The 26,908-nt window shown below is 37.3% G+C and overlaps 1 protein-coding gene across 3 annotated transcripts in view; it reads left to right on the top strand.

Annotated features, from left to right (window-relative positions):
• RBMS1 (RNA binding motif single stranded interacting protein 1) overlaps positions 1 to 26,908 on the top strand; it is a 141,738-nt gene that overhangs the window by 100,625 nt on the left and 14,205 nt on the right. For all 3 annotated transcript variants that reach the window (XM_005519732.3, XM_005519731.3, XM_014249446.2), the window contains exons 3-6: positions 1,881 to 1,939; positions 4,744 to 4,835; positions 16,457 to 16,614; positions 19,761 to 19,840. In XM_005519732.3, the coding sequence (XP_005519789.1) occupies positions 1,881 to 1,939; positions 4,744 to 4,835; positions 16,457 to 16,614; positions 19,761 to 19,840 (389 nt within the window). The remainder of the gene's footprint in view (positions 1 to 1,880; positions 1,940 to 4,743; positions 4,836 to 16,456; positions 16,615 to 19,760; positions 19,841 to 26,908) is intronic.

The following is a 26,908-nucleotide window of genomic DNA, read 5'->3' as shown; positions in this document are numbered from 1 at the left end:
CACCTTGAGCAGTTTGCCTCTCTCATTTATAGCATGTACATTTACTCTGCACTCAGAAAAATTCTGGAGGAAACGTGAAAACTTTTGACTTAGGGACTATAAAGCTTTCTGAATGGAATGACATATTTGGAAAGTATGTGGTGTGAGTAAGGAAGTACCTGCTCCAACTATTATGCACAATTTCTATTGCTTTATTACAGCTTCTAAAATGGTAAATTTAGGCATGCAGTGATTCTCATTGATGCTTGTATGTATTTAGGCTATGGATAGGTAGTTCTATTTTATATGGAGTAGAGTACAGTATAGTGTAGAGGCTCACAATTTCAGATAAGAGGACGCCACCGCTTTTGTGGCTTGTGTCCCGGGTTTACTCTCTTGCAAGTATTTGAAGCTATCCAATAACTGTTGCATAAACAGCAGGGTCTTGAAACTGGTCACAAAGAGTGACAGCTACACTGAAAGGTGTGGGGAAGATACTTTGTAAATAGGCCTTGTTTTTGCAAATGAACAGTTAATTGAATACTCTTAATCAACTAAGCTCAATTTATTAGGCTTCTAATATATTTTGAAGAACTGTTAAGACTAACACAGCTACTGAAGAAATGTAGTTAGCTGTCTTTTGACATAATATTTTTTGAAATTATACTCACTCTGTTGAAGTTCTATTTAGCAGGTAAGATGGCGAAAGTTCATTTTCCCCCAGATTCTCCTCTTGTGTACTGATAAGATTTCTCATAATTCTCTGTTCATTTTGGGTTTTTGTACAATGATAAAGATCCTTTTAGCACACGGTGCATAGATACACCTGTTAGTGTAGTAAGTTACATTACATTCTCAAGTGAAAGCAAACTCCTTTTGCATAATTTTTTTCTTCTGTGCTCAAAGCACCCTAACAAGTGTAGTTGACAAGCAAACAGAGGAGGATGTGAGAAGGAGCTTGGGAAACCTGTGCTCCGTTTCCAGTCCCACTGTTGATGCAGGCCAAGAGAATTGCTGTTTTTAAATTGAAAGTGAGATCTTTTAATTCCAAGAGAAATTGCGAACAGGAACAAATTCTGCTCTGAAAATTATCAAAATACCTAATTCTGATAAGCTTTGCAGAGTGCTTCAGAAACAGCCATTGTTCTTATAGCTGGGATTACAGTCTACCTGTTTCCCAAGCTTAGTTGCTGAGATCTCTGTGTGCTCACCTTTGGGCTGCATAACAGACTAGGCTTACCAGGTACTAAGAAGCTGAAAAACTAGCAATAAGAGAATTGAAACTTTCCTGAGGGATGATTTTGTTTTAGTTGAAATTGCTTTTTTTTTTACAGAAATGTACAGAATTTTTTTGCCAACTTTGTTGATCAGCTTTCATAAGTCTTGCATTGACCACATTCCAGAACAGAATAATATTAAATCAGATGTAATATTTTTGTGTTTGTCAGTTGGGGTTTTGCTGTGTTTTTCTCTATTTTTTTTTTTCTTCTCTTTCCATACTGTGCTAGCCAGCAAGCCTAGCACTGACAGGGCAACTGGTTTGCTTTAACTGGTCTGTATACTGAGAGAGTCCCAGCTTATAACTATAACATGGTGTCTTATAAATACTGGCGTTTTAACTGCATGGAATTCTTTTCTATAAAGCACTGTTTTCTGGCTTGTTCTGTGATTCTGTGATGCCACTGAGAATATAGGGCAAATAGAACAAGATTGTGCCTGAAATTGTAGATCTTGTCACTTCCATCTATGAATGAGTTTGCATTCCATAATTATATGGTCTATAGATTGTTTAATTTTGCATAGAGTAAAGGGTACTAGGATATGTAATAAAGTTATTTGTGTGACTGTTATAATAGGATGTTCTTTTCTCATTTTCCTTACACATGTATAATACATTTTAGGTATGGGAAAATTGTATCCACAAAGGCTATTTTGGACAAAACTACAAACAAATGCAAAGGTATGTATATTTTCCTTTATACTGCGTTCCCCCAAAAGTCATAATGGATTCTATAAAATACATGAATGTTGTATTTTAAGTGCTTTTTACCTTTGTTGGTTTGGGGTTTTTTTTCCCATTCTTGTTCCTAGATGAGTTTTATTCTTGCTGGTGGTTGGTGTATTCAATGCATTTGCCTCCAGTGAAGCTGGCAGACAGCCGGTGTCGGTGGCGCAGCCAAGCCGGGGCGAAGCTGACATGCACAGTGCTGGCTGGCAGTTCGCCTTTATTTTAAAAACAAAAATGGAGTTAAAAGCAGCTTTTCCCCTTTTGCCTGGAGAAACTAGGGAAGCTTACAGATGACCATTCAACTATACTAAGCATCTTAAAAAATTATACATTGTGGAAATAAGCTCCATTGATTAGTGTAGCTTGAAGCAGCACTTAATTACATGTTCCAGTACTCTAATTGTGTTTTGTTATGTTCTATTGAATGTATTGGGAGCAAAGAGAGGGTTCATTTTCAATGAAGTAATTGCAGCTGTGGAAAAAAAAAAAAAAATTAGAACTCCTCTAGATAAGCTGGTTGCATCCGTTCACGGATTTTCATCACTCACTGCAACTGCAGCCATTCAGATTCCAGCATGTTTGTGGTGGGAGAAGGTGTGGTAGCAGACACTGAAAAAAAATATTTCAGACTTTAATTTTTTACAATTAAGAGGCTAATTTCTAACCAAAGTGAAATATAAAGTCAGCTGATTAAGCAGTGTTAATAAGCATAATGCCCATGAATGAGCAGAAGGCTGATAGGCAGAGGGAGGAGAGTTCATCATTAATTAAGACAAAGCTTTTGTGCAGAACTTAGAAGCAATGCAGACACATAACTTCTCAACTCCTCATCTTAAGAAAATTAAAGAGGCACTGACAGTTCAGAAACTGAAATTTCTAGAAAATTTTTTCCTAGCTTGTATGTAGATGTCATTGTGACTAGAAAAGAGATGCCCTTTTCAATTATTTTAATTAGTTAATGGCTATGATTGCACTTAACTGATTTAGTCTGTCCATTCTGTCAGTTCCTGAAGTGTTCAGTAGTTCTTCAGAGATCACATTAATTCTTTAAGAGATTGAAGATGACTCTTTCAATACAGAGTTTAAATCTCACTGATGAAAAGGGGTAGCAAACAGCCTGTTGTGACAATACACTGCAAGGTAAGGCTCCAGGGAAGCTCACTGCGTGTTGCTGAAATTGCATTGGGAACATAAGTAGGCAGAATGCAGATATCTAACTGGAATTTAACCAAAAGATTGACAGCATCTCTGGCTTTTGCCAAAAAGCACACCATGGGGTTTAAACTAACTGGAACAACGAGCAATAGAGTTTCTATATCATCTGGAAGGTGGCAAAGCCAGCTTTGATAGCATGCTTGGTGTCAGAATGCAGCTTTGTATTACACCCTGCAGTGTGTTGGTGTTAACCCAGGCTGCCATGGGTGTGGAGAGCTAGTTTGGGGTATGGGAAGTTAGTCTTGCCTTGGCAGCACAAAACTTGATATGAACTAATTCATTTTGTTTCATGTCAGAATTTAACAATCCAAACCACCACGTGTTACACAAAACAATATGCTGCTTTCTTCAGCTTCTTGGCAGCATAAATAAGCTTGCACTGATGTACAAGGCTGCTTGAGTTGTTTTTCCCAAGCTTTAAAGCTTGTTGTGTTATAACATTAGACAACATTTTCTCAGTATAGATATATTGTAAGAGGATAAGAATATATTTTGAAGAAATATTTCCATTTTCTACTCCTTCAGAGGTTATTTAATTGTTGGATTTTTTCTTTTTTTTATTTTACCCCAACTTTAACTCTGAAAAGAGATTTTATTAATACTTGGACAGTTCACTGGTGGAAAAGGGGGAGATTGAAAAATGCATTATAAGGTTTGCAATAAAATCTAGTGGAAGCTGCTTCCAAACTCTGACTGCCTCTTGGTGAGCCTTGAGCCTCCAATTCCCAGGCTGGATTAAAAATCCCGGCCTATAAGGTCAGTGTCTGTTAAGGCCAAGGTATATTGCTATTTGGACATCCTGGAATCTACCTAGTTACATGTTCTTGTTCAGAATAAGAAAAAGGCTATTGCAAATATATGGAATTTGTTTCAATTGGTGTTGAGCTTATTTTAATATTTAAAGATTGCATTATACGGTATAGAAAATGCTTTCAGGACAGTTTTTCACATTCTTTCAATAACAGGAAAACCATTTGCTTTCACTGAAGCTAGGTTTTCACACACTTTTAACTGCCTTTTATGTATATGCAGTGAGATAAGTAATATACCAAAAATTGGGTAGATATGTGTCTTTTAAACTAAATTTCTCTCCCAATTTTGAATAAACAAAAAGTAACTTACAGACTTACTTGTCATTTATTCAAACTGTAATAAGAATTTACTTCAGAAAAATTAACAGATGATGTTTTTTTGGTGATCTCTGAAATAATCAGCTGTTAGAAGTTACATACCAGATAATACAAAGCAAAGCACTATACTGCTTGTTAGCAATTTGGCGAAAATTCTGATAATGACTGGGCATGGAAATGGATTTGTTCCATTGGGGCAGATCCTCACCAGTTTAAGGTTCAAAAACTTTGCTAAGTTATTTTTTTTGGGGGGTGGGGACATTGCATGAAAAACCTGAGTTCAAATTGTCCCTCTTCATCAACAAGAAAATTGTATTAAGTAACTGTGCCAGTAGCATGGCTGCTGGTTGCAAAGTGTTTGTTTATAAGCTGATTGGTATCTTGTTAACAAAATGATGTTTTCTCTTTCAGGTTATGGTTTTGTTGACTTTGACAGCCCAGCAGCTGCTCAGAAGGCAGTTTCGGCTTTAAAGGCCAGCGGAGTCCAAGCACAGATGGCAAAGGTGAGTTAAAACAGCCAGCTAATTCTTGCAATGGGTTGTGAAGGTGAACAGTCTTGTACAGTGGCACAAGGGCAGTGTGGAGTTTCTGCAGGGCCCTTTACAGAGAGCACATTCCTCAAGGGATGTGATTATTAAGATAATAAAATGGAGACTTTTGACTGCCATATCCCAAATAATCTCAACTAATTAAATAAAGAAGCATGATACTGTAAAGCCTCCAAACTTGTTTCGTTTATTAACTTATTCATAACAGTCTTTTCCATTGGCTTCATCGAACAAAAGTTTAGCAATAATTGGTAAAAACTGCAGCAGGCTTAATGAATTGGTTTACAGCACAATGGTATGAAAGGTTTCATAGTTTGTCTGTTTGTTACAGAGGTTAGAAGCTTTGTGATTTAGGGATTAATTTTTAAGTATACCATGGGAAAATTTAACCTTTGAACTTTGTTTCAGCCCTCCTTGTATATTTTCTGCTAATAGAAGTAAAATTTGAATCTGAGCATTCATGATAGATGTCTTGAAATCCTTAGCCAGCTCTTGGCTGACCTACTTTTGCATCAAGGCAAATCCAAGAATTATGAAAAAATAACAGAATGAAAGCTATCTTCTTTTTCTCTAATTTTTAGTGAACCTTGCCTCTGAACCAGCTTATTAGCCAAATGTGATCTTCAGAGCATCTTCAGTGGACTTTTAGGAAATTAGGGAGATGATACTTTAGTAATATCATCAGGCATTCTTGTTGGGTCAGATTGCCTGGTTCCAAAAGAGAGCCATAAACACCTCTACAAATTTGTTAACTAAGGAAAATATTACCAGTATAATTTGTTGATATAATTCTGGTGCCTCTTAAAGCAAATTTATTTTTAGTTTGAAAATTATACACTAATTAAAAATAACTAAAATCTAGTAATCTCAGAGGCTTTTTTATTAAAGCAGTCTGCTAAAAATCTAGCAAATCTTTCATAGTTGTCCACTAGGTACAGATTTTTTTCAGATGAGATATTTTCCACAGCTTCTCAGCTGAAGAGAACAGTTAAGCTAACAACATAAATGTCTTTGGATAGATTCCAGGGCAACAAAATGGAAACCATATGTTTCATACTCAATGCGTGTTTCATTACAGCCATGACACAAACATACATGCTTACTGGAAAACACTTGGGTTTTTTTTCCTTTTATAAGGTTTTATATATGCTTAATAAAGGCCATTTATTTAATCTTTAGGTTTTAGGTGATCACTTTAAATATACCCCAGATTTTTCAAAGTTCTGTCTGCCATCTTATGAATATGATATCTTGGTAGGAGCTGCAAAAAGAGATTTTGAAGTAATGTAAATTAATTTTCTTAATGGACTTTGATGTCTGTTTCCTTGAGTAGATGGAGAAGCGCTAATAATTAACTATAGTAACCTAATGAATAGTTTCTTAATCTTTTTTATAGTATATATTTCTGACTCATTTCCTCTGACAGTTGCAAGATCAGTAATATTTCTTTTAGCATTAATGTTAAAATGTGCACCAGAATATCCTGCAGTTTTGGGTATTTTTCTGACCCTGTGTCAAGCTTGATGACCTCCTAGCTATGAGGTTTGCATCCAGTGAAACATGTTCTACTTCTTAATACAGAGAGAAGGTTTGAATTACCAAAAAGAACTACCCCAAAACCAGCCCAATGAACAATACTACAACAATCAGTCAATAGTGACTATGACTTTCAGTGCTTTGATTTTTGTCTATTTTGAGCCATTGGATTTTTTTTTTCCCTGGGCAGTGCTGCTCTCCTTTTGTCTTAAAAATCCTATCTCCGCTTAGATGCTCCAAACTGGGAATGGCCAGTCACAGTTGCTTTGGCAAGATTAGCAAATCACACCCTTCACATGCAAGACACTATAAAAGTTTGTGTTTGTGTGTTTAGTATTTTATCCTTTTGCATGTGACTACCTGTACCATGAGTGGTAGTCCTGCAGTGACACTGCTTCAGGCTTAAGCCTGAGTGTCACGGAGAAGGATTTGAGTTTCCTGGCTGTCTGGGCAATCAATTTCCTTACTGACCACCACAGCTGCAGTTTCAAAGAGGAAGTCCATGCCTGTTGGTGTGATTTATCCATGGGAAGGTGGTGTAATTACTCTGTGCCCAGGGTGTCAGGAGCAGCAGGGCTCCTCAGTGCTCTCACCCTCCCCCCAGATGTGGTTCCTGACCCACAGCAGCTGAACAGGAAGGAAAATGTTATTGCTGAAGCCACGTTCTGACTCTGGCTGCCATGAAGTCCTTTTTGCAGTGTCCTGCTGTAGCTCTAGGTCAGTGAGTTAGACTACTCATGTCAGCAAGATCTGCAAATCCTACTTTAGTGGAAGTGGTTCAGATTTTTCTATATTAAAATTTTTGTTGTTTTGTAGAGAACAACTTCAAATTACAGTTATATTATTTTTCAAAATATTAAGTAGTGAATCACATTGTTATTATTATCATCATCATCATCATCAATAATCATCCTATCCATGCTGTATAAATCATGCTGTTTCCAAGTTGATCTGACTTCAGGAAAATCCCACTTGCTGTTTTGCTACTGCTGAGTAGAGTAGGAAGGCCCAGGGCCCAAGATACAGCTTCAAGCCAAATCCTGCCAAATCTGTTCCAGGAGTCACTGTTGAGGAAGTGGCCACCACTCAGGAGATGTCACGATCATGGAACCCTGTGTCAGTCCATAGCTCATGAAATACCATGTCTCCAGCTATTCTGCTCTTTCTGAGATCTGAACTGGGATCCCTTGGCTAAGACAAAGCAGCCTGGAAAGTTTTGCTTTGTGCTGCTTACCAAGGTCTTCTGGTCACTGCTGAACCAAATGTTTCCAGTGTTTCCTTTTGGCCAGAAAATGTGGCAAAGACCTCACATAAGATGATAATAGCATTGCCAAGGGATGGGAGCAGTTTTTGGATGAAAAATTTAAAATGGATTTAACAAGTTATTGCCCCTCTTTTCTCTTCCACTTGAGTATTGCTAGTGGTAAGTCCATCTTTCACAGGGTATGTAAGTGGCTGTGGAAGGAGATCAGATGATGTGAGCCATACTGGTAGCCAGCTTATTTCAGGACCCACTAGTACAAACCAGTAGATTATCTCCTGCTCAACAGATCAAAGAGCAAATACATGTATTGCAAGACTAGTGTAATTTCTAAGCTAGTTAATAACTGCTGGGTGTCCAATTTTTATTTTCATTCCTTTTAATTTTTTGAAATTTCTTTTCTTAGTTTATTGTTCTTGCTCCTAGAGGATCATAAGTTCAAAAGCTGTGATTTTGTAGAGCTGTGCAGTCTTAGGTAAGATTAGCAGTAGTATTGAAAACTCTGACCATTTTGTTGGTTAGAAAAGTTGTAGTTCCTGTCAGAGTGTTTCTTCTTAGAGCCTTCTTCTCTTCCCACCACCCCACAGGTAAAAGTGAGATAATTCTAGGTTTCTTCATTATTCAGAGCAGACAGAAAGCGACTTTGTGTATAGGAAGATAGATGCACGCAGAAAATCCATTATATATTGGTATTTTGAATGGAGATTTAAAATACTGATGGTCTGTAAGGATGTTTTAGAAATGCTATGGACATATTAGACACCCAAATTCTGATAGGCTTTTGACTTTGAGGTTAGCATAAAGCATTCAAGTCGTTGCTCAGACCAAGTTCTGTCCCATCAAATGATGTTAAATGAATTCACCTGCAGTTACTGAAGCAACTGTTTCAAATGGAAAGTTGATTAATTTTACTTTCTATATGTAAACTAATACATAAATATAAAAAGTGAAAAGGAGCCACTAAATAAGAAGTGTTAATAAAACCCACTGTTCTTCTCATCTTTCTGTCTAGAAAACATAAGACAGGAAGAGAATCATTGTGTTTGTAGCCCAGATAAAGTCAACAAGGTAATATCTGTATTATACTGACAGCAATGTAGAGCTGCACAAGCCAGCTAGAATACCAGTGTGGCTATGCCAGCTCAGACTTCATTGAGTGTTAACTCCTTCCTGGCATTTCAGGGACATTTTTATAACCAAATTGTTCATCTTCTGGTAGGTTGACAGATTTCTGAGGTAATAGTGAAAGGCTTATAGCTACTAAAACTGTTCTACATAAGGAATTACCACTTTTTACAAAGAGCTTGCAATGTATTTTAGGCATCACAAGAAGGATTGATGGACGTTCTTACAACTGAGCTTCAACCATGTGTTTAAAATTAATGTAGTGTCCCCCCTTTAAAATGATTTAGCTGTCCAAGTCCAACACAGCTGCTGTGGACTCAATGACCCTGATTCTCCACACTTCGTTGTTGAAGACCTAGTCTTCCCATGTCTCTTCAATTTTCTGTCTCCTCATGAGATGTGCAGTTCTTCTGTATCTACAAATTCACTGTGACGTAGTCAGAATAATTCATAACTTAAACGGTTTATATTCATTATTTTCTAGTTTGTGTTTTTCTGTCTTTTTTTTTCCTGTGGAAGCATAAAATTACCTTTAGAAAACATATACTACTTACAATAGAAGCCATGAAAGTAACCCATGGGCATGGAAGATTTCTGTGGTCAGTGAGACTTGTTAATTTGAGCCAAGGAATGCTGTTCTATGTACTAATGTGCATTTTTGTGGGAAGACTCAGTGTTTATCCATTTGAAGATTTCCCCAGAGTTGCACATTTTTAGGACTTAGGGCTTCAGATTCATAATGTTACAATTTCCTCCTCCTTAAACTCTTCGCTTCCGCTGACACAATGAAGTGTGGTCCTGCTTATTTGTATTAGCTCTCACATTAGCATATCACTAAATACTTGCAAATATTTTAAGCTTGTGCAAAAAATTAGGGACCTCTTAACAATTGTTTCTTATTTGAATTGTGTCAGAATAACAATGTGCTAACAATGTAAAGGATGTTCTCCCATCACATACTGACTCACACCATTCTTAAGACACAATTTGTGTTTTCTGGAGTGGTCTACAGGCCCTCAAAGCAATTTGTGGAACTTGTTACGTGAGGGTGGGTTTTATCTTATGATGAGTATGAGCCCGTTGTCTGAGTTTATGCTGATCCTCTGGAGTAAAGCGATTACCTAAATGTGAAATGTTTATATTTTTCACTTACTGTTGCAAAGGCAGAACTGTGATGTACTCTCCATATGCAGGTAACTTTATCTTTTGATCCTAAGTTTTTATACTTTAAATTTACTCTAGGTGACGTTTTCCCCTGAGTGTACTTAGAAAAGATGAATTGTCACACCATATGAAGTGTGAACTTGGGGAGGGAAAAGCTGCTTAGCTGCTTGTCCTCATCTCTGTAACAGAAATCAAGGCTTTACCACAGCTAATAAGCATAATGTATTGGAGGCAGCTCTTCCTTTATGTTGCTGATGAAGAACATGATTTTAAATGAGCAAAAATGAGAAACAGCTAACTTTTTTGAGGTTCAGTAATGTATTGCTTATAGTACTTGTCACCACTGTGACAACCTTCTGGAGAATTAAATCAGTTTTTATTCCTACAGAGCAAAGTAAGAAAAATAGTTTAGGTTACCATGGTAGCTAGTGTGCTTAATCTAACTGGAGAAGGTAGGCATGTTGCAATTTTTTTATTCTGCATCTGGGCTTCTGAATGCCAAAGAACAGATGACAGGCAAACTGGAGCTAACCAAACAGATTTCTACAGTAGTTTTTAGCAACTGTCTTGAAAAGTTTTCTTTTTACCTAGTTTGTACTACTTTTTGTAGGTAATAGTATTAAATCCTACTGTAACAGGTTTTAAATAAATATAATAAATTTTACTCCTTATATTCATAAAAGTTCTTAAAAGTCATTGTAAAATAAATTGAAGGTAAGCCAAATATTGCTAACCTGGCAGCCAAATGACTATCACTTCAGGAACTGCAAGTGCACTAAATAGACAGTTAACAACCACTTGCCTTGAGTAAAGAGCTTCAGCCCACAAAAGTCTCATCTCAGGTGCCAAGTAGTGCTGTGGCTCATCCTGACAAGGGTCTGGGGCCTTCTTACGAACTGTGGTGGGGTCATTCAGAGCTCCCGGGGAGCACCTTTCTGCCCTTCTGGCAAAAGTAAAGCAAAATCACTGAGAAATAAAAAAGGAATGTATTAATGCAGTGATAGTCAGATTGATCATGATGTTTACTGTAGTTAAATTCCTCTAATTTATACAGATGTGCCTGTAAAAATAAATTTAAATGTTTAGCATATTAATCATATACAGCTCTGAAGAACAAGTGAAGGTTATGATAGTGATTTCACCCTGAATTGTGTTACCAGTCTCTGGTCAGACAGTATTAAAACTGTGGCTAAATCAGACATATTTCAGTGAGACACTGGCCAATTGTAAATTTTGAAGTAGTATCTATATGAAGGCAGACAAGCATTTAATCCCTTCTCTATCAGGCAGAGGATCTTCCATGCTGTGAGCAGTGCCTAGTCACATGTTTCTGAATGGCTATCTGTTCACTCTGACCTTACACAGAGCAACAGAAAACAGATGTGTTTGCCTTTTGCCAAGTTCCTTGCTCACAGTTTAGGAACAATTCCACACGCACAGGAAGGTTTTTGTTAATTTCTTTCAGATGACGGTAGGAATCCTGATCACCTCTTTCTACAGAAGTAAATATTAACAGTTGATCATTCCCATCACTTTTATAAGAAATGCTGTGTCTTATAAGAGCTCTTTGGGAAGAAGCAGTGTGTTACTCTGCAAGAGCTTTGCTCTGCATCTTTATATTGTTACATTCTGGTAGAGAACCTCTGGAATCACAGCTGAAGGTGTTTGGTGAGAAAAGACTGATAGAAACTTGATAACTTGGATTGCTAAAAACAAGACTTGCTAGTGTCCTCAGTAATATGGATACTTATAGTAGCCCACAAATTCCCTGATGTTGTCCATAATCTGAAAATACTTAGCAATTTCAGCATCTTTCAGGATCTGCCGAACATTCTGTTAACTAAGGAGAAAGAACTCTGCATGAGATATGAAGACACTAAAATGAAGCAGTTTTCCTAAATTGTATAGAATTTTTTTAAAAAATTATATTTAGTGGTTTATATGTTAATGAGGCTTGCTTCCCAAAATTAGGGAACTTCCCACTGACTTTAGTAAATCTTTGATAATTTCCAGAAAATAGTGCAAACAATTTCAAGAGATTTAAGGTATATAAGAGGAAAGGGGCTTATACAATTTCATGGATTTTAAGCAGAGGAACACTACCTTTAAATCCTGGGAATGATTACAGTGTACAGACAAGGTTTGAGCTGAGTTATGTTAGAAGTTATTTTTGCTGGTTTAATTTTTTTTTTTTTTCTTAAATCCAGAAGAGGAATTAAAAGCTCAGGTATCAAAGGAATTATTTTTCTCCTCTGAGACAGACTAGTAATAACCCTGTGAATTAAGCTGTGGTGGGACAGATTTTGGTAAGGAAGAAAGTCACAGAACTTAAAATATTAAACTCCTGCTTGCCAGTGAGAGAGAGAGATGACTTAAATTGTTTGTCTTTCTCCTAACTTTCTGAATTTTAACTGTTAACCTGTAACCATTTTCCATGACAAAATCTTGTATAAAGGCAAGCATCTGTTTGTACAGTGCCTTTTGTGTAAGATAGCACAGAAATGGAAGGAGAATCCTAGCTGTGGCTGCTATTTAGAAGTCAGCTTGGAAACCAGCATATTCTAAGGGGAAGGAGCTATGTTGCTTCCTACGATCTCCAAAAACATACCCAGATAGCTGTTTCAAGGTTTAATAGCCTTGTGGACATGACAGAAGCTGCATAGTGAAATAAGTTATTCACAGGAAGAGAGGAGGTATTTTGCACGTTAATTGGTATAAGTCTTCCACTGCCAAACCGTAGAAAATTCCAAATACGCTCCAGAAGAAGTTCAGTCTTGCTTTGCATCTATGCCAGCAGTAGTAGGGGTTGCAAATGAGTGTTGTAAATGAGCCCTTTTGTGAACCAATGGCAGTCTCTTTCTTTTTTTGAAAAGTGAAGAAGTGGATTAAATTAATGTGTCCTGACCTAGTTGTATTTGGTGATCTTTATGGGTCCCTTCCAACTTGAGATATTCTGTGGTTCTATGTTTTATCCTTATAGCTGAGCTGCTGCTGTTCCCCAGGGTGGCTGTGGGTTTGCACCTGCAGTGCAGATACCACCTCAGTGCGCTGTGGAATGTGTTTGTTGGCATTTCAACTATTTTACTGGAAGAATAACAGATGGAAGAAATTTAAAGTTGTATTCCAGGATTTCAGTGAGACATCCTCATCTGCTGGCAGCTTTTTTGCTTTTCGTTTCCCTCCTGTGCCTGCCATCTTTACTGGTTCTGGCTATGGACATGTGTAGAAGTGCCTTCAAACTCCCTTTTGTCTGCTGTGGTCTGTGTTCCATCAAAGGATCAAATCAGAAGTAACTGAATCCCTGGAAGTATTCAGGCTGTACTCCACTGATGTGGAGAAAGGGTCAGGAAAGCAGAAGTCCTTTCCAGCACGTACCTGACCAAACCCCTGTAATTAATAATGCAAAATACTGGTTGTTTCATGGGCCAGATGTAACATTTTTCCATCACAAAATGCTTTCTGTTAAGAGAAAACAATTTCCTTAGAACAATTTCCTCAGATGCACTTCTTTTTTTTCTTTTTTTCCCAAGAACTTTGTAATCTGGGTTAGTGGTAAAGTTGCTATTACTCTTCCATCGTGGAGCTTTGCCTTCCCTAACAATAGTGTTACATGACTTTGTGGCACGAAGTTTTTCTGGCAGGTGGATAAGTACATGCATCTAATGCCCATCATGGGCAGTGGCTGGTAGCAGGTCCTTGTGCCCCTTATGGCAGGGAAGGTTCACGGTCTCATCCTGAATATAGTGCCAGGATAGTGTGGGAATCTGGTAAGCCCTAGGCAACAGGAGCAGGAGAGAAGGGGGGAGTGTGCTCTACCCACTTACCTGAACAGCTTTCTCTGAGCTTCTGCACTTGACTGAATTTCTTTCTCTGTCGGGTGTTTCTGAATGTATTCTTTTGTTTGTTACTTTGTTTTTTGCATGTAAATTACACTTTTATTACTGTGAACAAAATGGGGCCTTTTTAATCTTTTCAAATATGAGAACTTTTATATTTTCTGTTATTCTAGAATAAAAACATAAGGTAATTAAATAAAAATATGCAAAGAGTCTGGCTTTCCGTTTTAGATTATTTAGGGAAGTTTCAGGATATTTGCTTGCAATATATTTTATAGCCTATAATAAAAACATTCAAAACTTTTCCTTTCAAACACTATTTGGAACTTCAGAAAATCTTGCTATGGCTACAAGTGCAATTTTGTAATGCCAATATCTGAAACCTCCTTTAAAGCTTTTGCTAATAGAACTCATTAAAGAAGGAAGTTAAGCCTACATAACTCAAGGTGCAAAACAGAATTGCCTAATACTAAAACAAGTAACAAACCAGTTCTAACACTGTGAAAGCTGTTCTTCATCTCACATTCCTGCCTGAGGAAATTTGAGCTGAATGTCAAGATGTAACTACTGTAATGTTGCTCAGCAATTAATATTAATGTCAGCTCTGGCCTCACAGTGAATCCATTTTCTTGTCTTCTCTTTCTGTTGATTTTTCTAATATGAAAAAGAATTCAGATATCCTATGATAAGAGAATTTGAACCCCAAACTTGTCTGTGCGCTATATAGATTCAGTATTATTTTGGAAGGGGGATGTCTCCACTAGGTAACAAAAGAGAAATTATATAGGGTAATCAAATGCCATTTCTAATGGATCATAAAGGGACCAATGAGAGCAACACTTGGGAGCTGGAAGAGTTTGTTTTGTAAGGTGTGTGGGATTTTGTTGTGGCTAGGAATTGCAGTCATACCAGTGGTGGAGGCATGCACATCAGGAGGATGTAATGGGAGAACATTTCCCTACTGTAGGTCTTTTAACCAAATTTCTTTTAAAACCATTTTAGAAAACTTCAAAACATTAACTCTTTTGAATTGAATGTGAAGCTTGGGGTAAAAATGCAAATAGTAAAGGTTTTTCAGCCTAGAATTTGCTTCCCCGTTTTTAATTTTCATTAGTTTTTGGAACAGGAGAATTCCTTTCTGTGCCTAAAAGTTGTGACCTCCCCCCAAGCCCAAATACCTTTTTTTCCCCCCCCGCCCTAGGAAAAACTAACCCAAACTGAATGATGATATCAAATACAGCAAGTTATAAAATTATGCAATAAGCTACTAAAAGTACTGAGATATTATTAATATAAGGGTAGCTTAAAGACAAATTGATGCCTGATCTGCATGAGAGTATATGACCATACATCCAGTAAAATTACTCTAAGAAATGCTTTAATAGAAGGAGGCAAGTCTTGTGGTTTTGTATGGTTTTGTTTTTGTTGTCTGGTTTGATTCAAACTTCCCTGCAAGCCAGTCAGCCCTCTTGTACAGAGGGAAAATGCATTGTGAACTATGCCATCAAATATGCTGGGATCAATAAATACGGGCACAAACTGATACACATGGAGTTCCACCTGCACATGAGGATAAACTTCTTTACTGTGCAGTGACTGGGCACTGGAACAGATTGCCCAGAGAAACTGTGGAGTGTCCCACACTGGGGATATCCAAGAACTGTCTGAACACAATCCTGTGCGGTGTGATCTACATGACCAGACATGGTCCTTTCCAACCTTACCTATTCTGTGAAAATTTTATATATATATATATATATATATATATATATATATATATATATATATATATGTGCATCAGTACAGAGCGTGGCCAGTGATCACCAGCGTGAAAGAGATGCTCCCTTGGCACAGCTGGAAATCTGTAGACAAATGCTGGAAATTGTCAATTTCAACAAAAAGGTTTATTTGAGAGGTCATTTCATGGCACATAGATAGCACAAAGTAGGAAGTAGCCTAAGATCAGGGTAATGGCAAAGATGCGGCTGTATTTGTCTCCTCCCTCATTGCTCCTCTCCTGGCTGCCCTCCTCTCTCATTTTGTCTGTTTCTAGAGAAAGTTTTTAGAAGATTTTTGTATTGTCTGAATGCAAAACGTAGAAGTTTGGTGAAAAGTCAAAAATGTTCATGTGTGGAAGGAGATGACATTGTCCCACTCACTTCTGTATCATCCTATTCTTTTGGTGTTATTATGGCAACATACGTACTCTTAAATCCATTTTCTCATTTTTTCCTGACATTATTTTCCAGTTGTCATCCCAATCTTTTCTTGATTTACATCTGGCTTTCTTAGTGCTTTCCACCACTCTTGCATTTCTTGTCTACTAATTTCTTTCCTTTATCTCATTTTTACTTTTTTTTTTTTTCCTCTCAGAAAAATTTAAACATGAAGTTTTAACATGGACTATAAACTGGTCAATTATTTACCTTTATCTCTACTTAAAAATGTCGGTGTCAGCAGTAACAGGAGAAGGGGAACTTTCTCAGGAATGCTGTGGGCAGTGGCAGAAGATGGAGGTCACTAATACTAGAAAAGAGCAGCCTTTACAAAGGGCCTGAGAAGTAAAAGTCTGCAGAAGTCATATGTAATTGTCTGTTTTAAATTCAAAATGTCAGTGACAACAACAATAACAGTTGGTTTTAATTCTCTTTCAGCAACAAGAACAAGACCCGACTAACTTATACATTTCCAATCTGCCTCTTTCAATGGACGAGCAGGAGCTTGAGAACATGCTGAAGCCCTTTGGGCAGGTGATCTCCACGAGGATACTGCGGGACTCAAGTGGGACAAGCCGTGGTGTTGGCTTTGCAAGGTATTTCAGAGGGCAGCCTTTTCCCTTTGTTTTGACTGAAAAGGCAAGGATAGGTGGAAAAGGCAGAAATTATTGAATATTACAAGGTTTGTAAAGAGAAGGGAAATTGAGGTGGAGTTATCCAGCAGGGTTTTGTTAATTCTTCTTTTGGTAAAGCTGTGTGTCATCTTGCTTAGATGGCTAAATCTAAATTTATTGCTCTTACTGGACAATTATCTAGAATAAGAATTCACTCTAAACCACTTCCTTCTCTTTTCTGTACTTCTTCTTTCTCTTCTATCCCTGAACCAGTAAGCAAGAGTTATGTGATGCTTCACCGAGACTTCTCCTGTGACTTTTCTGGCTTTTGAAGTTTGAATCCCAGGCAGCAAACCAGAAGGAAGAACGTTCTTCCCCACCCCCATGCCTTTTTTGTTTTGTTTTGCTTCATTAGTTCCTTGGAGAAAATGAACTCATCATTGCCCTTTGAACATCAGCCCTTTGAATTTTCATGCTCATTAACATGATGTCAGCTGGGAAAGAAAATATTTTTATTCACTTACAGTAAATCTCATCTTAAAATGTTTGTGTTCTAAGTCAAATATCTCACCCAAATCAACAGGAACAACTGTTTTTCATAAATTAGTAGATACCTCCCAAATATTCTGTCCATATGAGTCTACTTTATCTCTAGTTAATGCAGCTATTTTTAATGGGATCTCTTCATCAAAGTCTTTTCTGTGCCATTTCTGTTTATCTAAGTCCTGCTTTAAACCTAGTATAACAATCAAAATTTAGAAGCTTTAAATTGAAGCGTTCTATTATCAACAACAAAAGCATGCCTTGAGCAAAGAATTGGGATTCTCAAAATATGTTGTACAATCTCTGTGAAATCAAATTCCAGTAATTCAGATGTTCAGCCAATATTACAATACTCTGTATTTGAACAAATAGCAGAGTCTAAAATTAGTGCACAGAAAAGAACTGAACAAATTTATCTCCTGATGAGGCCAAAATTTGTAGGGATTGATTTTCCTGTGAGTTGGTTGGGGGGTATTTCATAGCACTGTGATTTTTATTTTTATTTTTTTTAAAACTCTCCCCCCACCGGCCTCCTGACCCCCAATTTTATATTCCTGTCAAACTGTCCAGTTTCAAGAAGGTATAACAAAGGAACAAAATTAGAAATAATTGAACCATTTTCATTAAGTAAGAGTGGAAAACCAGCAAGTTTGGGCTTTGCTAAAATTTCTTCCTGTCCCCTTTAAAAAAATCAACAGGTATTTGTAATATTTTTGGGGCAAAATTAGCCTGGCATTTTAATTTCATTAATATATGTGTGTTTTTTACGTAGCTTTCACTTTTTGGTACTATGAAGGCTAGAATCCGCTATCACCACCTCTCTAAAATTCAGTGGGTATTTTGAATTCATTCAGTCTCTTCTCCCTAAACTTGTTTATCACCTCTACCTTGAATCAGTGGTATGGTAGGAAATATGGTAGGATATATTTTTTCTAATATACCTGGAAATGTTCTAGAATCATATGCAAAAATAAAAAGACTTGTGGGTATCCTCATTTGTATAGAGGACATTAAAATAGAATAGTTTTAAAGTATTTTCTCAATGGTTTATCTATTATGCATTTTGTGTTTTATATATGAGTGAAGGTATTTTTATATAAATCTTTATTTATATACATACATATAGCATACATAAGTTATAGGATAAGAACTGTTTCTATATCTAATTAAAACTTCTTTCCTTCTGCAAGGTGAACATTTTTCTTATATTGGAAAATTCTTGGAAAAGTATTAATTAAAGCTAAAATTCTCCAAGAAGCCTGTAGACATTAAATAAATATTTTAATTTCTTGCCTTTGGGAGACTTTTATTGAGTTGATAGGGAATAATGTATTTTATCAAATCCAGACTTGAGTCTTAAACTACATTATATTGTTTGTTTCATGTGAGACAAAAAAAAACCCCAAACAAACAAAAAAATTAGATTTCTTTGATACAGATCCAATAACCCAGAACTTCTGAAAATTCTCTTAGAGATATTTTTGGAATCATTAGGAAAAACTCTTGTTCAGTCTGGATTTTGGTGATACTGGTTGTTATCTATGCTTGTATTTTGTCAGCCTGTGCAGAAAGGATATCAGAATTAAAAAGATGCCAAGACTTGGTAATTTTTAGTCCTGGTTGTTTGCTGCTGAGACCGTTGGCCTAATTTGTGGATATGAATTACAGAACTTTATGAACAAATGAAAAGAATTATCTGTTCAACATTAACTAAACATCATCTTGCAGGCAGCTGAAAAATAATTTTTTTTTTTAAAACACATTTTGTTGTAATGGCACATCTCAGTCATTCACTGTGACTGAGTCCAAGCTGGCAGCTGGGGCTGGCACATCCACCCTGCAGGTGAGGGTGCAGGCACAGCCTCCAGAGCCTCTCCCAGGCCAGCAGGAGCTCTCCAGCCCTCTGCCCAGTCTGTTAAGTCTAGATCTGACAGCATAAGTGCACAAACCTGTTTAAGATTTTGGATGCATTCTCAGTAGCCATCACAGCTATGCTGGTATTGGCTCCTGTTTTGAACTTGGAGACAATTAAATAAGAGCCTGGTGCATCATTTAGTGGAGATGATGTGTATAAGCTAAACGCTGCCAAGTCAGTTTGGGTTACGCAGTCAGGCAGGTTTATATTTGAGTTTATTACCTTAAACTGTACAGACAGTTCTGAATCCTCTCTTAAGAGTGGCATTAACCTTCACTGCATGCAGTATGTACACTAAGGATTCAGTTACGAGTGACAGTGAGTCAGTCCTGCTTCTTTCCAGACAAGAGAGATACTTCAGGCAGCTTGGACAGCTACAGTATAATTTCTGAGTAAATAAGAGTATTATTTTCAGTTTGGCACTGACTTTGGTCTCAGAGTGCATAAAATTTTAATTGAGTTCGGATTTACCTTCCTGAAGTTATATGTTCTTAGAAAACATCTCCATTGTTCACGCATGGGAAAATAGGAAAGCAAGCCACAGCAGTGAAGAGGGAAAATGCAAGAAATACGATTTGAGAAAAAGCAAGAAATACACTTCAAAAAAAATCACAAACATGGGAATCTGGTTGAGTGTTTAATTTATGTAAATTATTCTTTATTTTCTTAGGATGGAGTCAACAGAAAAATGTGAAGCAGTGATTGCTCATTTTAATGGAAAATTCATAAAGACACCAGCAGGAGTTTCTGGTATGTTGCATATATTTCCTGCAAGATGTATGAATGGGTTATTGCTTACATGGTGGAACCCTGTTACACTGATTGTTGTATCTGGCTTCTCATTTAGAGGCAGGCTTATTAAAATTAAACTGTGTGTTTTTGGATGGCTGTAATGCTTGCTTGGAACACAGTATATCGCTTTTCTGTTGTAAACCTTTTCAGGAATCTAGTAGTGTTCTCTTCTAGCAGAGAAACACGCAGCTAAGATGCCAGCTATGTGCAAATTCACATCCCACGTAATCCCATTTGAAGTGAGGAAACAAATATCTGTATCAAAGCAGAATTTGGCTGATTGTCCATGGACAGGGCTTTTTTCACCCGCAAAAATGGGCTGGTTTTGTCATCTGTTGATGATTTTTTTTGAAGTATTTTCAAAAAATATTTTCATAAAAAAAAAAAAAAGGAATCTGCAGCAGTGCCTGGCATGATCATTCACTGGGGAGCTGCAACTCTCAAGCCAGCGTAGCTTTTTAAAGTCCTTCAGGAAAATGGAAGGAGGTCAGTATAGAATGTTGCTTCTAGAAATATTGTGCAAGGCAAAATTCAGAGAAGGCTTAGTACAATTTTATTGTCAAACCAAGTTCCTCATCAGTTTGTCTGCTTTGTCAGCACTGTTTCTAAGAGACAAAATGTATATTCCGTGAATACTGGAATATGAGGAGAGGAAATTCAATGCTGCTGAGTAAAATAGAAAGTAAAGAGGACAATAGAGAAGAAAAGAATACATGCCTGACATTCCAGGCAGCTTTCAGTAGGCATTTTATTGAGAATCCCAAGGGGGAATTTTACAAATTACAGTGTTGATGTGGTTGCTGAAGCTGCCTTTATCCCACTGGTGAAATGCTCTCTGCAGCCAGACCCTGTCACTGAGGAGGAGGAAAGTGGCCCTCGGCAGGCAGACAAGAATGTGGCTTGTTTAGTAAAACTCCAAACATGCCTCATCCCAGAAAGATTGCTCCAGTTTGAGGCAGTCTGTGCTGCTGTAAGGATGGAAAATGCTTCAGAGCACAGGAAACCACTCCCTTTGGTAAAACTAATCTAATGCAGTATTTTGACTTCCCTAGCCTTGCTTTCACAGACCCTTTGCACAGGGATTAATTGCTGATATTATTAATTTACTTAAAAGTTTGTTACAAAGTTTTGGTAAATTTAAGCACATTGTTGCATTTATTACTTTAGTTATAATTTTTCTTTATTACATTAGTAAAAATGTTACAGACTATGTATATAGAGACAATAATGACACTAAAGAACTGTAACAGAAGCTCCTATTATTGCTTTTTTGTTAATTTTTAGTTTCACTTGCATTCTCCTGTTCTCAATGAGTGAACCATCGAGCATGTCATTGCTAATCATGCTCTGTCTCCTGTGGGTCATTGCTGAAGCTGGAGTTGCACCCTTACATGATGAGATTCAACTAGGTCAAAATAAAAAGTACCTGCATGGAATTGTAGAAATTATTTTTGCAGTCTGAAGGAAACATTTGACATAAAAATGTGATGCATTAGGGACAAGAAATTTGCACAGAACTGTTCATTATCAGAAAGTGGAAACTAAACAGGGGTCTGAAGATGTAATCCACCTCACAGGTTTGAACTTCTAGTGCTTACTTTGCAAAGCAGTTGTCCAGGCTCTCTGTCTAGAACAGGTAAAGAAAAATACACTTCCAGAGGTTGTCCCTGTGGTTACAAGGGGTGTCTGCATCAGTCACTCAGAAATAGAACATTCCAAATGTTTGAAAGTCAGTTAGGTGAGATGGGTCTCACCTTCCATGATACTGAAAAAGAGACAAATAATCAGGTGCATGAGGGGGTTGTGAGAACCTTGGTTTTTAAAGACCCTCAGTTTTGCTGTAGAGGTACAGCCTCCGCTCTGTTTCCGTGCTGCCACTTTGAAGTTTCATTGCTCCTTGCAAAGGTTTTATGGAGTTCAAATTCTTCCCAGAGTTCCATACCACATAGCAAGCAGCTGTCCAACAATGCAGTCTTATTAGAGAATTCAGCTTGTGCATAATAGTATGCTGCAGTCTGCCAAAAAGTGGGGCGGAGTCATAAGGCAACTGTGATTTTGGACAACCTGCACAGAGAAAACTGGATGGTGGTAGGAAAGCTCTTGAACAAGCAGAGATTAGAAAGCTGTTTTGAAATAGATTAGTGACCATTGGGATTATAAAGGATCAAGTTCAAACACATGCAAAACAAAATCATAAAACGGGATCTATGTTTAAATTAAAACATTGTGTCCTAGAAACTTGGCTAAAATCAGCAAAAGGAGCTGGCTCTAAAAACACTGTTATCAGGATGAAGAGGGTAGGAGAGATAGGCCTGTAATGAAACAGGTGTGGGAGGAAGAACATTTGTTCAACAAAAACATGCTTTCATAATGCAGCTTTGTTATTTTAACTAAGTTTGGGCTTAAATGGAAGAATGGGTTAAACACTTGTAGAAGACATAAGTGAAACCTCCTCTGGAGCATTAGAAGACACAACAAAAAAAGTCTCTAAGAATCTGGGAAGGCCAGGGATTAACACCATGTCCTGGAGGAACAAAAATTTCATTCCTTTTATCAAGACCCTGTACATCAGCTGGTCAGAGCATGGTACTAAGGCGCTAACATTGTAAGTTTGATCCCTGTATGGGCCATTCACTTCAGGTTTGCACTTGGAAGGGACCCACAAGGATCGTCAACTCTGAATATTTTGTAAAATCTGTGAATTAGAGGCTTTTACTTCTCCAACTCCCATAATTTGCAATTGCTGCTTAGTTTTAAGAAGCAATATAGGAATAGAAGAGAAAAATGCGTCTTAAAACCACTCAAAATATCCTTCTGTGACAAATTGTTAAACCTTGTATAAATTATTAAAGCAATGTAATTCTGAGCATTATGTTTAAGTGAAGACTAGGATGGTGAAGAGTTTAATACTTAATTTCTCTTTATTCATATAAAGCTACCCTGATCTTGGGTTGCACAATTTCTTCTTTAATTCCCACAGCCTTTGGAAAGTTTCTAGCTGTACAGGGTTCCTCTGTCATTAAAGTGATGTTTTAATGTAAGAATTCATTAAGTCCCATATGCTTTGCACTAGAATATAAGCAATGAAAGTCTCTAAAAGGTGCAGTTTAATCGAAAACTGACTGAAGTAATAGTATTTTTCAACTCTTTTGTTGTGTTTTTCAGTAACTGAAAGTAGGGTTTATTGAAAAGTTGATAAAATTACCCATGTAAAGTCAAGGGTGTAAACTCAAGGTCCATCAGTTTTGTTCTTGCATTTATAGTATCACCTGGTACAAATTTGAGTAGACACTGAACAAACTGAATTCTAATGTACAGATGTGTGCAAAGTATCTACAACAAGGAAGAATTTACTGTCTGGACTACTATTGCATTCACATCTCTCTTCCTTAAAAACATTAGTCCTAGAGGAGAGTGATTCAGGGCAGGAGGAGATGGTCAGCACTTGCCACACCCAAGTTTTAAAGCCCTGACCTGATGTTGAAGTCCAGGAAAGCTCATGGTTACAGATCTTCTCTGTAGCTGCAGCTCAACTGGTGCCTACAAACCATTGGCAGTGTTGGTTTGCAGTGGGTATCAGAACAGTGCCTCTGTTAAATGTGGTGTCCTAGCTGCAAAAGCTTAACTCCACTGTAAGTTGTAGCCTTTTACATCAGGTACCTCTCAGCTGTGAATGCAACTCTGAATATTTGTACTCTGCCTTTGTCTTCCACATACAGACAAGTCACTGAGTGATTAATGATCTGCTTCAACGCTGGGCCTGCACAGTTCCCAGTAATTAAACAATAAAAATGACTCTCCCTTCCTTCCTGTACTACAAAAGATTGCTTAACTGGCCTGTAGGACTTGCTAGAGCTTTTTGTTCAAATATGTATCTATTATATGCACGCTCTTTTATGCAAGAGAGAGAATATGTTGCATATTCGTGAAAAAAAATGGGAAAAAGCAAGCTGAAGAAATAAGGTTCGGATTTAATCTTGTCTGTGTTCATTCTTTGGTGGGAGGGAGATCAGTAGGTCAAGATAAACCCAAGAAGGTTTATCTCCTTCTCATGACCCTCCCTGCAGTGACCATCAGTGGTTGTGTTGCTGCAGGAGTGAACCCAGTACTGTTCAGGTCACACGTAAGGAAGAGCAACCAAAAGTTGCAGTTGGGTTTTCAGCTGGAGCTGTCCCCACTGTCAGCATTCAGATCTTGAAGCAGAATCAGGGAAGACAAATGCTGTACAGCCTGCTCACAGCAGCTGCTGGTATTAAGTAGGTGGTCTGCATGTTTGTTTTTTTTTTTAGCGCGAGTTGGAGCCTTCACAGCTTTTGGTGTCTTTGATGGGTGCAGTGAGGAGCGAGGGAAAGTGGAAGGTCAGAGAAACAAGGGTTCCCATGGCTGGACCTGTGTTCAGTAAGATGGAGCACTAACTTCTAGTAGATCATGAATTGATAGCTTTTTAAATGTTTGGGTTTCTTCATTGATGCAGGTTTTGGATATTATGTATGCAAAATCCAGTACATATGTATAATTCTTACTCCATTTTTCCTTCCTTTTTAAATTTGTTGAGAATTTTTACAATGGAACACGGAAGATGTTTAGTTGTCTAAAATGTAGCTGGTTTTAGTTATCTGATAACAAAAAATTCAGATTTATTCTTAAAATAGGTTTTTATGAACATTTTTTTCAGTTGGACAGTTTTACTCTGCTTTTTTTTCGAAAAAGATCCTTATGTTGAGACAATGATGGGAAATGCAAGCACAAATAATGCTTTCAGAAAAGTTTTTCACAGTTCATTGTAGGGATTTTAAATGAACTCATAATGCAGCTTTAACTAATGCATTTACTACCTGTGAGTGCTATAATACAGAATGACAGGGCTTAGAAAGCCTTTTTCGATGTCTTTCTGTACTGCTCTCATGCCAGAGAAATTGAATTTTGAAATGAAATTTTGATCTCATCCAAAATTTTATAGTGCATATTTTGGAAGTCACATATGCTCCTCACAAAATTAGATAATTTGAAATAATGTGTAAGTAGCCAAAAATACTCAACTTGGGGAAGAGCTTTTTTTAATTAAGGTAGTTAACTTCTGTATTTGGACCACCTCTCTCAGAGTACACTGGATTTTTGTTTTCCACACTGTGTAAAATCAATCAAAATAATTTCAGATGAGAGCCTGATGAATTTATCCATATTGGCTAACATATTCTGAGATTACTTCCTCTTATTTCAACAGATCTGTGTGTGGACTAAAATGCTGTGTGCTATGACCAAGGTTTTTTGATATGGCTTTTATAAAGAAATATGAAATCATCCATCACCATATTGATATGGTAACTTTTTGCTCCAAATATGTTGAAACTGAAGTTGCTTTACATAATAGAAGACCCCAAAGCAGAACCCAGTTTTGGGAATTCCAGAATTCCTCTCAGAAATGCAAGGTTTTGAAGACAACATTTTTCAGTTTGTCTCCTACTTTAGGGTTTCTATTATTTCCTTGTTCATTTATTCCATCATCCATAGGTCTCCTATATTTTTCCAGTGTCATTAGCCTAACCTTTTCCTGGTTTATTTTATGATTATAGGATTTTAATTACCATTCTCTGAAGGATAATAGATTTTAAATTAATTTGGTTGTCATGTTTAATGTTGTAGTCTGACACTCTGTATAACAGCACACAAGTAGGAGAGGTCTCTGACCTGTGTGGTCAGTGCTGGAGATGAGACAGGGACCCACACACCGGTTCTGTCTCCTTTTTTTTATAGAGAAGGCTGTCGAAAGATGTGTCATGCAGGAAGTGGATATTTTTCCAGTAGAACCAGAGCTAGTGTTTTAGGTGTGACATCCATAACCAGGGATGACTGGGCCATTAATGCTTGTTTTGTGCCAAAGTTTTAAAAGTCAAGTTCTTTGTTAGGTTATGCATCTCTGAGGTTTTCAGTACCAATCATCCTTTGCAAATGCAGACAGGGTGAAGAGTCATCAGCACTCACCATGGTTATATTAAGAGATTTTGTTGAAATTTTTTCATGGGCTTGTTTTTTTGCAGGTGGCCTTCCCACCTCATGTATTTACTCTGCATTTGGAAACTTGTATGTTTTCAGGTCCAGCCATGTCTCATGAAGATATTTCCAAACAGAGAGTGACTGGAGGAGTGTCATGGTAAAGCTTAGACAGCTCATGTGTCAGGAATTATTGGCAGAGAAGCATTTACATCCAAGTCATAACAGTGCTTCCACCCTGTGATTAGGGAGGGTGTGGTGTGATGCAGCAGAGCTGTGCCTCAGACATAGGTACTTGGAAATATGGAAGCTAAGAACAGGAAAGAAAGTATGCTATGCAAACCTTTCCACTGCTTCAATTCTGACATTAAAAATTGAAGTCACAGTCAGGATTGTATTAGGAAAAATAATAAGAATAAAAATAATAAGAATATTAAGAATAAGAATAAAAAAATAATGAAGTATGGTGATGCCATTTCATGGCAGTATGCAAAATACCTCAAAAGAGCAATCTTAAAGAATTTCTGATTGTATTGGGTGTTCTTTATAGAGCAGAGATAAAATGGGAATGGACAATTGTGGCATTTTCTTGGTGCAAGGTGTCAGGAGATAAAGGTGCCCACTCTCCCTTGTCAGCTGGAGTAAGTGGATGTACTGTGCCAGCTCTTCTGCCTTCTCTGGATCAGTAAAACACCTTTAAGTTGTGGGACATTACTGAAACCTCCAAGGGGTGGGGAGAATGTGTTATAGACTTTTGGCCAGATTTTTTCTCCACCCTCCTTAGATATACTTCCAAAGAGACAAAGCTCAGGATTCAGGATATACCTGAATATATAAGACCATGTTTCTTTCCAGCAGGTTTTACAGCAATAGTTTTAAATAAAATATATAAGGCATTCCTGATGCTCTGTTTGTGTGTGGCAGCTTTCTTTGTGCTATGCTGAACAGTTGTTGGTGCTGTAGGAGGGCTCTGTGTTATTTAACTGTCATATTTGGAATATAACTTAAAACCATACCTCATTTGGAGAGTTGAAC

This window comes from Pseudopodoces humilis, chromosome 8, assembly GCF_049639895.1.
Source record: "Pseudopodoces humilis isolate 2021_Gansu_Grassland_sample_001 chromosome 8, ASM4963989v1, whole genome shotgun sequence".
Taxonomy (NCBI): domain Eukaryota; kingdom Metazoa; phylum Chordata; class Aves; order Passeriformes; family Paridae; genus Pseudopodoces; species Pseudopodoces humilis.
This window is presented reverse-complemented; position numbering and strand designations above follow the sequence as displayed.